This window comes from Hevea brasiliensis, chromosome 5 (assembly GCF_030052815.1).
Source record: "Hevea brasiliensis isolate MT/VB/25A 57/8 chromosome 5, ASM3005281v1, whole genome shotgun sequence".
NCBI lineage: Eukaryota > Viridiplantae > Streptophyta > Magnoliopsida > Malpighiales > Euphorbiaceae > Hevea > Hevea brasiliensis.
The window spans coordinates 22972266-22984268 of NC_079497.1; the positions used below are offsets into that span (position 1 = coordinate 22972266).

General features: G+C 25.3%; 1 protein-coding gene across 1 annotated transcript; it reads left to right on the forward strand.

Annotated features, from left to right (window-relative positions):
• The first annotated feature begins 1303 nt into the window (after positions 1–1303).
• Positions 1304–5385, forward strand: LOC110669039 (oligopeptide transporter 1). The gene is made up of 7 exons (XM_058147137.1): positions 1304–1731; positions 1856–2295; positions 2616–2713; positions 2805–3377; positions 3458–3716; positions 3785–3967; positions 4627–5385. The coding sequence occupies exons 1-7, from the start codon at positions 1671–1673 to the stop codon at positions 5245–5247; spliced, it is 2235 nt and encodes a 744-aa protein (XP_058003120.1). The 5' UTR covers positions 1304–1670; the 3' UTR covers positions 5248–5385.
• Positions 5386–12003: the final 6618 nt, after the last annotated feature.

Here is a 12003-nt window from a genome sequence, read left to right on the forward strand (position 1 = left end):
AAATAAAATAGATTTTTAAAATCTTTAGTTTTTAAAATTACCATAAATACATAAAATTTGGATCAAATTCATATCTATTTTTACCTAAAATATCCAAATAATATATTCAGTGCAAACCCAAATTAATAGAGTCAAATCTCTTAATTCAAATATAGCGTAAGAGTATTTTCGGGCCAGCTTTCATACATTAAAACTAAATCTCCTTTTCAAGTGATCTTAAAAGTGCACTATCCCATCCCATATTTATCTGTTGAAAAAGAATAATAAAGTTATATTAATTTGTATCAATATTTGTTGTCCCATAATTATAATTGCAATTATTTTCTTACCAAACCATATCGTGCTATCAAGAAGGTGATCTTTCTTATCGACAATGGAAATGTTAGATCCAAAATCTTCTGCCAAAGAAAGAGATGGGTCACCTAACAACATGATATTAGAAATCTTAGTATCATATGTATATACTAATATTCTGACCGAGAGAGTACTTTCATATTCATCAGCAACAATAATAAATGTTATGAGTCACATACCCATTTAAATAAATGTTCTTATACTCTGTTTTAAAAAATATTTTTTTGAAAAATATTTTTTATATTTTATAATATTTAATACTAAAAAAATGGGTTAATATATTTTCTAATTAAAAGAAAAAATAAATCATTTTTTATCCTCTAAAAATACTTATTCATGCAAGATATAAATATATATTATTAATTTAATATTAAAATTAAATAATGAAAAAACTTTTAAGAAACATTTTCTTTAAAAATATTTTTCATATATAAATTATTTTTCGTAAAATAAATGGAGTTTTAATTATTTAATTATAAGTTAAAGTAGGAAGTGAACCAAATTAAAACTATTTTGTTGAGTCTTTTTATTTTTATATTATTATTTTTTGAATTATTATAAATTCTGCAAATTGCACATGGTATTCTATAAAAGTCCGTAAAATAAAAGAAAAAATAGTCATAAATTGGACAAATCCGTATGTTCGGGTTTTTGTTTTTTGATCAAAAACTATCAAACCAAACAAAAAATTGAACTTTCTGAGAATGCTAAATGAACCAACGAAAAAGGTTTAAGCCCCATGCTCTAGGGATAAGTTCAGATAGGATAGATGATGGTCCAGATACAGATGGACCATGTATATCACTTTTGGCTTGATCTATTGAAATAGCTTTAAGTATAGATGGGAAAACTTTACAAAACTTTTATGTAATTTAAGGGATGATAGCAACTTTCAAGTGTCAAAACAACTACTACAAAATGATAAAATCAAGGACTAGGTTTCATTACCTGTATATAAAACAATGTTTCATCAAATATGTATATAATAACAATTAACAGCTAACCATTCCTCTGATAATGCCGGTTAACATCAGCTGTTTCTGCCTTGATTTTCATAGGAGAAAAGGAATTCATGCCATATTCTTTCCGCCAACCATTTGAGATTCCAAGAATATTAGTTTTAACCTTTTTCTCTTGGTGTTTCTATTGTCATAGAATGGAATATATTGAAGAAGAAAAGCATAAAATAAGAAAAGAATTATGAAATGAAGGAAAGAGAAAGGCTAGAGATAACATACTACCAACCCCATTGCCCAAAACTTCTGTTTCTTGTTAGTTTAACCTGATTCTTGTTCAGCAAGTTCAGGTAAAGGAAAATGGTGGAGGTAGAAACTAATGGGATTCATCCGCCATACAAGGCGAACGTGCCTGCTGCAGGTATTCACTGTCTCTTTGCCTTCCCTTGTGATATCTTGCAGGTTATAGGGAATTATGTAAGTATCTATTGTGACCACAAGTAGTTGCCAGATTAGAAGAAATTTAACGTGTTTCTTTTCTGCAGAAGACGTAAATGATTCACCAATTGAGCAAGTCAGGCTTACAGTTCCAATCACAGACGATCCAAAATTGCCATGCTTGACATTTCGAACGTGGGTTTTGGGGGTGATTTCGTGTGCTCTTCTGGCATTCCTGAATCAATTCTTTGTTTATCGCCAGAATCCACTATACATATCATCAGTTGCAGCTCAGATTGCAGTCCTGCCAATAGGGAAGTTTATGGCAGCATCATTACCAAACAAAATTATTTACGTTCCAGGAACAAAATGGTCATTTTCATTGAATCCAGGGCCCTTCAACATGAAAGAGCATGTCCTGATCACCATATTTGCCAATTCAGGATCAAATCCTGTTTATGCAGTGAATATTATTACCATTGTTAAGGCATTCTATCATAAGGATGTACATCCACTAGCAGCTTTTCTGTTGTCACTAACCACCCAGGTGAGTTCTTTGCTGAACTTAGTTCAATTTATATAAAGCCTAAGCTATATCATAACCTTGCTCTAAGAGACTTGCAACTAGCAGAGAAGCATTATTCTTGTTTTAAGAGCCTGGATGCAATTAAAATCAACATAACATAAGCAAGACTTTCAAATTCCATAATCTGAAGATCTATTAGAGACCTAGTACAATGCAGAAAAATGTTCCCACTGAGAAACTGTGTTTCAAGGGCCTCCTTGATCTCTTTTGCTTGACTTACAGCTATTCCTCTGATTGATAAGATGGTCTTTTTTTCTTGTTGTATAATTTTCTTGATTCAGATGCTTGGATATGGTTGGGCTGGAGTTTTCAGAAAGTTTCTTGTTGATTCACCTTACATGTGGTGGCCAGCCAATCTGGTTCAAGTTTCGCTCTTCCGGTGCTTACTGGGACCTATTCTTTGTATCAACTATCTGCTTCAGTATCAATTGTCTTCTAGTCTCTCAACTCTTATGCTTTTGAACCTGCAGGGCCTTGCATGATGATGAGACTAGGCCTAAGAAAGGCCTAACAAGGCTGCAGTTCTTTGTTGTAGTCTTTGTATCGAGCTTCGCATACTATATCGTTCCTAACTATCTGTTTCCATCTATAACTGCTCTCTCTTTTATTTGTTGGATATGGAAAGATTCCATCACAGCCCAACAAATTGGTTCTGGTCTTAAAGGACTTGGCATTGGCTCATTTGCCCTTGATTGGTCAACCATATCTAGCTTCCTGGGATCTCCCTTAGCCACTCCAGGATTTGCTGTAATCAATTTGTTGGCTGGTTTTATCATCATCCTCTACATCATGATCCCTATAGCTTACTGGACCGATTCATATGGAGCCAAACGTTTCCCCATTTTTTCGTCGCATGTGTTCAATGCAACCGGGCAGCCCTATGATGTTGAGCTAGTTCTGAATTCCTCCTCTTTCTCATTCAACGAATCAACATATGATGCCTACAGCAAAGTCCATTTAAGCATATTCTTTGTTTATGCATATGGTCTCAGCTTTGCTTTATTGGCAGCCACATTGTCTCATGTTGCACTTTTCCATGGAAGGTACATCAAATTAGTTTTGAGTACAAAACTTAAATTATATATTTTAGTACTTCTTAATCCCTTGAGTTTTCAATTTGCAGAGAAATTTGGCAACAAACAAAAGCAACATTCCAAGATAAGTTTGGTGATGTGCATACAAGACTAATGAAGAAAAATTATGAAATTGTACCTCAGTGGTGGTTTTACACAGTGTTGATTATAATAGTCGGACTTGCCATGCTTGCTTGTGAAGGCTTTGGAAGACAGTTGCAGCTTCCTTACTGGGGTGTCCTGTTATCAATTAGCTTGGCTCTCTTCTTTACTCTTCCCATTGGCGTTATCCAAGCAACTACAAACCAGGTATACTCTTGAAAGATACAACACAACTGCTTTTACGTGCTTACTCAGACCCTGAAATGTTTTTGCAGCAACCAGGACTAAATGTTATCACTGAACTTATAATTGGCTACATGTATCCGGGCAGACCACTAGCAAACGTGGCTTTTAAGACGTATGGTTATATTAGCATGTCACAGGCACTTATGTTCCTTTCAGACTTCAAGCTGGGGCATTACATGAAAATTCCACCTAAATCCATGTTTATTGTGCAGGTGTGTATCCGCTTAAGCACCTGTTTAGTTTAACTGTTAAATACAGCGGATAACTGTTAGTCGATAGTTGTTAACTGATAATAACTGATTTATGTTAAATGTTTAGTAAAACTATATTTAACTGTTACTGTTGATATGTGAAATCACTAATAAAGATATATATTATACAATTTATTTTATTATTGAAATAAATATAAAATTATAAATTTATTATATTATAGTATTTATTTTATTATTAAATTAAATATATAATCATTAAATTAATATATTATATCATTTATTATATTATTAAAATAAATATATAATTATTAATCTATTATATTATATCATTTATTTTATTATTGAAGTAAGAAAATAATTAAATTTTAAAAAAAATAATTAAATAATTTTAAAAATATAAATAAAATAATAAAGTAATTATTATTGTTAAAAAAGAAAAAACTTATAATTAATTTTAAATTTTTATATATAAATAAATATTTTATATTTTATGTTACTAATAAAAAAAATATTTTAACAAACCATCTAGTTACCTATTTAAGTATTTATTAGCTATCAACTGCGCCTAATAGGTGAATCAACCATTAAAGTGACTAAAATACCTTACTCAAAAATGAATACTAATGCTACTTTCCTTTTTCTCATGGCTTGAAAAATAGCTAGTAGGAACTGTAATTGCATCCTCAGCTTATTACGGCACGGCATGGTGGCTTCTCAGTTCAATAAAAAACATCTGTGATCCTGAAAAGTTGCCAACAGGAAGCCCCTGGACATGTCCAGGAGATGATGTTTTCTACAATGCCTCCATCATTTGGGGTGTTGTTGGGCCATTAAGAATGTTTGGCCGTCTTGGTCTATACTCTAAGATGAACTATTTCTTTCTCATTGGCCTCCTGGCGCCAATGGCAGTGTGGCTTGTGTCACGCATGTTCCCAGAGAAGAAGTGGATAAAGCTCATTAACATACCTGTAATCTTAAGCGGTACAGGGGCGATGCCACCAGCTAGAGCTGTGAACTATATAAGCTGGTTTACTGTAGGAATTTTTTTTAACTTCGTGGTGTATAAGAGATACAGGATGTGGTGGGCTAGGCACAACTACATTCTTTCAGCTGGGCTAGATGCTGGGGTTGCTTTCCTGGCCATTCTTTGCTATTTCACTTTACAACTCAAGAATATAAATGGACCAGAATGGTGGGGTTTGCAGTTAGACGATCACTGTCCTCTGGCCAAGTGTCCTACTGCTCCTGGCGTAGTAGCTGAGGGATGTCCTGTTTTGTGATACCAACAAGCATCGTTTTGAGCTCTAAATGCTCCATCACTGCCATTCTTCAACGAAGAGAGAATCATATGTACATGTATATGGTAGTGAAGTGTGACTTCCGTTTGCATAGTTTACCTTCTCTTTGCATAATTTAAACTTAAAGCCGAAGGCATCACAACTATTTGATTATATTAGTTGCAACGCAAGAATTCTAAATTGTTGTCTGAGAGGTTATATACTTGTAGTACCATATCATAACTCACTCACTCACTCACTTAAATAAAAGCTTTTACAATCTAGGTGAACCCACCAGTAATACTTTCAGATAATTGTTATGGGGATTGAAATCTTCCTATGTTTTGGATAAATAAGGTTGGTCATGTTCATACAATCTCAACCATTGAATGATAGAGATGATTAAAAGAAGAAAGCTTATGTTTGATGAATATGAGAGAGAACCTAAGTCTTTGCTTATGAGAGAGAACCTAAGCATTTGCTTTCAAGAGCTTTTTACCGCAGGGATGTATTGAAAAAAGTAATTAACTAAAGAGGGGTGAGTTTAAAAAATTATAAAAAAAGGGTGAATGTCAGTAGGACCCTAATCAAATTAGCGTTTTGTATTTAATTTATAATTTTTATATTAAGACGTTATCTATAATAATATTTTAATATTATGAGAGATTTGAGTGATTTGGGAAGCTAATTTTACATTTTTTAATTAAATATTACTTAGACGCCAGCTTAGCAAAAAATTTTTTATATTAATTTTAAAAATTATTTATTTAAATTTTATATATTATTATTATATATTTATTTTATATTTTTTTTATTATATAGACTACTCTATTATATGTTATTTTATTATTATAATATTTAAATTTTTTATTATATATTATTTATTATTATATCTTATATATTTATTTATTATTATTATTATTATTATCATGTCCTTTTAGTTTTTTTTACGGTACAATTCTCGAAAGTCTCACACTGAACTAAAATATTATATCAAATGAGTTGAAGTCATTTTGATACTTTGATTTTATTCTGGTTCTTAACTAAAAATCGAATCAGAATTAAAATTATATCGAAACTGAATCAAAACTACATCAAAACCGAATTGAAACTATACCTAATAAGATATTATAATAATAAAATAATATATAATAGAATAATATATATAATAAAAAATTTTATAGAATAATAATAATGATAATATATAAGATTTAAATAAATAATTTTTAAAATTAAAATAATATAAAAAAAAAAAATTTTTTGACAAAGCTTGGACACCATTATAAAACGCTATTTTATGATTGTGTTTACTCAAAAAGTGTTTCTGTGGAGTATGCTATTTTATGATTGTGTTTACTCAAAAAGTGTTTTTACGGAGTTAAATTTGACAAAACGTAACTCAAAGTGTCTCAAGATTTATCCGTGTCTGTCCCAATATTAAATTTAAAAATCATAAATTAAATATAAAACGCTAGTTTGATTAGCTTCTCCCTGATATGTACCCCTTTTGGTAATTTTTGTCAAGCTCTCCCTGTACGGTAAAAAGCTCTGCTTTCAACGGAATGATAGAGATGAATGGAGACTGAATAAAATTGAATGAACTCATCAAAATGGAAGATTTATTTATAAAAGCTGCAATGGCAGGATTATATAGGCAAAAATCCAACAGGCATAATGAAATTGAGAATTGAATATCAATGTGGATAATACTATTAAGAATACAAACAAATGGCGCTACTACTCTTCACTTTATTTATGTGCACAACCAAAAATAATTGCAGAAAAATCTTTGCCATCTGTGATCAGCTAAAGTCTAAACCACAAAAGAAATGAAAATTACAAAGAAAAGTCTCTGAATGAAGCCAAACTTAGAAGCAGCACCCCATGAAACTGATGCAGAAGCCGATCCTTGACCCCGCACCATTCGCCCGCCAGCACCGGCTCCACCGCGGCCACCTCCACCACCTCTACCACCTCTACCGTCTGATGCTACGATCAAAGCAATGAATGTGACCAAAAGAAGTACCTTGGCAACGCTGCTTGATGGGAGATTCTTCATGTTTAATTATATTCAAGAAAGAAAGAAAGATTTGCTCTTGTTTACCCTTTTCTTTGGACTAACAGAAGAATAACATGAGAATTTAGTCTATTTAAAGAGAAAAACGAAGAAAGATATTTATAAGAAGAAGGAGGAGGAGGTGGTGGCGCCCGTCAGAGGAAGCGAAGGGGAATTTTGCGGCAAACTGCTGAGAAGGTGGTGGCGCCGTGTCCTCGTGTTTCTGTTTGTACCACGAGATACAAAGCGTCGTTTCTCGCGTTAAGGTGTTGAAAACGTCAAGGGTGATTGGCTGTTAGGCTCAAGTGGATCAGATCGAGCGTTCTAAGTCGTTACTAGAATATACTGTGGGATTCTACCCTTGGTAAATTAAAAATATAATTAATAAAATAAAATTTATATATAAAATAAATAAAATTTTATATTTTTATATTTTAAATATATATATATATTAGAGTGATATTTTTTAAGAAATAATATGTGATATTTTTTTTGAAAAACTTATTATGTATTACTTTTTATAAATGCTCTCCTTCATATAAATTATTATTTAATTTTTTATTTATCTTTTAATTAGTATTATTATTTATCATATTACCTTAATATTTATGATTTAAATTATTATTTTTTAAAAAATTAAGATATTTTATAATTAAATATAATATTTAAAAATTATTTATATTTTTTTTACAAATTTATTTGTGTAAAAATATTATTTGTCACATGTTACTCATAATAATAATAATAATAATAATAATAATAATAATAATAATAATAATAATAAGTCATTGATAGCCATTATTTTAAAGAAAATTGATCATTAATTTGTGATCTCACAATCAACTATCATATAATTTAATTAACCTTAAATTATTTTATATTTTCAATAAATAATTTTATTATATTATTATATTTTTTATTATTTTTATTATGAAATCTTTATTAAAAAATTTAAGAGACAAAAAGTACAGTTTATATAAAAATTATAAAAATAAAATATAGATATTTGATTTATTTATAATTAGTATGTATTATTTTTTATGTTAATAATTTAATATTATTTTTATTTCACTTATCTAAAATTAATTAATACTTATTATTATTATCATTATGGTCAACTTATAGTTATTTAATTGAAATAGTAAGGAAATAGAAAACATTTTACTTTTATAAAAATTAAATTTAAATACTTTTGTTGCTATTTTTTAATTAAATAATATTTAATTATAAATTAATTTTTATTTAAATGATTTTCATTTGTTTGTATAGTATATCATATAAGACATTTGATATACATTAAGCACTCTCCTCTCATCAAGTATTTTCATGTCACCTAAATGTTCTTAAATATTTTTTTATTTGCACTATTTTTTTGTTATTTTTTCAAAAAATTTATTAATTATTATTCTCAAAATTTATTTATTTAAATATATTTAATTAATATTTATTTAATTATTAATTTTTTATAAATTTATTATTTAATATTTTTTAAACGTTTAAATATTTTATTTCATTATAATTATATAGAGAATATAATTATAACTAATATTTTCATTATTTATATTTTATTATTATTAATTTTTAACAGAATTATTTTTAAATTTTCATTAAATATCTTTATTTTTATGTATAAATTATCTCTTAACTATATTTTTATATAGAAGTAGAATTTCAAAGATAAATTATAAATATGATTGTATAGAAAATTTAGCTACAAATAAAGATAATTAAAAAATTAAAATTATAATATTAAAATTATGAAATCTATTTTTTAAAAAATAATATGTATTTTTAATATTTATTATATTAATATAAAATAATGATATTTTAAAATTTTAATATTTATAAAATGTATTTATTTTATACTATAAATTTATGTAAATTGATAATATTTTTATTAAAAAAAATTATTTTATAAAAAATATATCAAATTACTAAAAAAATTACACTTAAATATAATATTTTTTAAAAAATAATATAATAAAGTGTTATTTTTAACTAATAAATATGTTATATATTTTTATTATTGTTAAAATTAAATAATTCAATTCATTATTAGTAATTTAATATATTTTATTATATTAATAACAAAAAATATTGTATAACATATATTTTTATTATTATTAAAATTAAATAATTCAATTTATTATTAATAATTTAATATTTTTTATTATATTAATAACTAAAAATACTATACTTTTATATTTTTAAAATAATATTATTTTCTCATTAATCTAATATATCTTTTATAATTTAAAAAAATATTAATTTATATAAATTATGAAATAAAATATAAATATTTTATGAAATTTAAAAATATAAATATTTTATAAAATTTAAATTATTTTTGGATAAAATGCTTTTATTACATTTTAAACGAAATAATAATTGAAACTAATATTAATATATATATAAAAAAATTAAATAAGTATTTTAATAAATTATATTATAAATTAATTACAAATTTATTATCATGTTAAAATTTATTCAAATCAAATTAAATAAAAAATTTTTTAATTTAAAATTAATTTAATAATAATAATTTATTTTATTTAAAATATAATACAAAATTAAATTATAAATAAAAATTATAAATTACTCGTGTATAATATGAATGTTATGCTAGTTAATTAATATAAATGAGACCCGAAGAGTAATTAAATGAGTGTCACGTGTAACAAGACACAGAAATTATTTGTATGCGGGCTATTAACAATTTGCACGAGTCAATTATGACTGCTTTAACGTCTTTTTAATGAGTTTCACGACCTCTTAATTACGGGTTCTTTGAAATATGGTAGATATCTACGAGACAATCAAAGTTTAGAGAGGCAAGTGAGTATTCCATAGTAATTATAAGAATATTTGATTTATTATAAATTTAAAATAATAAATTTAATAAAATTTATATATATATTTATGTAAGATTTATATATTTATGTTATAAATTTATATTATACTCGTAATAAAAAAAATTAATTTTATAACTTATTGAAATCGATTGCTATTAACAATCAATTTTATAATCTATTTATGATTCGGTTTTTTTTAGCAAAATAGTTAAGTTTTAAAAGTTTAGCAACCGATTCAAAAATCGGTTGCTATGAAGAATTGTTTTATAATTAATTACTAAATCAGTTGTTAATCGATACTAGAAAAATCTTAAATATTATATTAGTAATTAATTTTAAAATTAATTACTATTAGCAACGGATTAAGAAATCAGCTATTAAAATCTATTGTTAATGTCAGTCGATTTTAAAATTGGTTGCTAACAGCAATCAATTTAGAAAATCATTTGCTCAATTAAAAAATTATTTAATTGACTATAAAGTTAGCAATCGATTTGCAGTTGATTACAAAAATCAATTGCTAATAATAATCAATTTGTAATCGATTATCATGGTAATTGTTTTTAGTAATTTATCTCGTAAATATCTTTTTATATTTAATTTTTTGTTAATATTTTTTATAATAATTATTGTTTGTAATTTTTTATAATATTTTTATATTAATTTTTAGTACTAATTTTTTATTAATAATTTATTATTTAGTAATTTTTGAAAATTTTCTTTATTTGAATTTTTATTTATTATTTAGTAATTTAATTTTTTATAATTTTTTTAAATTAACAACCGACTTTTTGATTGTTAAATTAGTTGTAAATAGCAACTGATTTATAAAATAATTGTAAAATTATAAAATTAAAGATATTAAATTTTTTCAACTAATTATGTTTCGATTATTATCAACAACTAATTTCGATTACTAAATCGGTTGCTACTAGCAACTGATAGTTTTTCATCAAAAGTTTTTCTTTTTTAAATTTAATTAATTTAGTAAAAGATTTAATTGATGGCTAATATTTACAATCAATTTGATTATCTATTGCTATTTACACTAGTCTCATTATAACCGACTGAATCAGTTGCTAAATCAATTATTAAATTGATTAGTAACTGATTTTAATATATTATCAACAGATTTGATTGATTACTAATCTATTTTTTTTAGTAGTGACTTAATCTAAATAATTTTTTATAATGAAAATTTTTATTTAATAAAAATTAACTTTTATATTTAATTTACATTTAATATTTTACTATTTAATAAAGTTATTTTTAATATTCTTTTTAAATTTATCCTTAAAAATTATAACATATAATTATAATAATCTTATTTAATACTTTATTTTTATTTTTTAAATATCCAATTTAATTTTTTTATAAAATTATATTTTTTATCACTTTTATAAATAATAGCCATAAATTACAAACTAATGATTATTTATTATAATTTATTATTTTATTCTTTAAATTATAAATTTAACATAATTATTTAAAAAATTAAAATATTAATATAACAACATTAATTAACAAGCTAAATTTTCTTTATAAAGTGCCATGTGTCAACTTTTAGGGAAAGCTTAGCTTACTTTATAACATTAGTTTTTCCTCCAACGTGTGTTGCACATTATTATACCTATTATATAAACTCATGATTTTTTTTTTTACATAATTTTATAGTTAATTTTTATATACGATATAATATTATCATAGTATTTCAAATATTATATTTAATTATTTAAATTAAAATATTAATTTTGATGTCATTTAATTAATTATATAAATAAAAATATTTATCAATTTAAAAATTATTATTTTTTATTTGATTATATTTTTATAAAAATTGTGTGTTATATT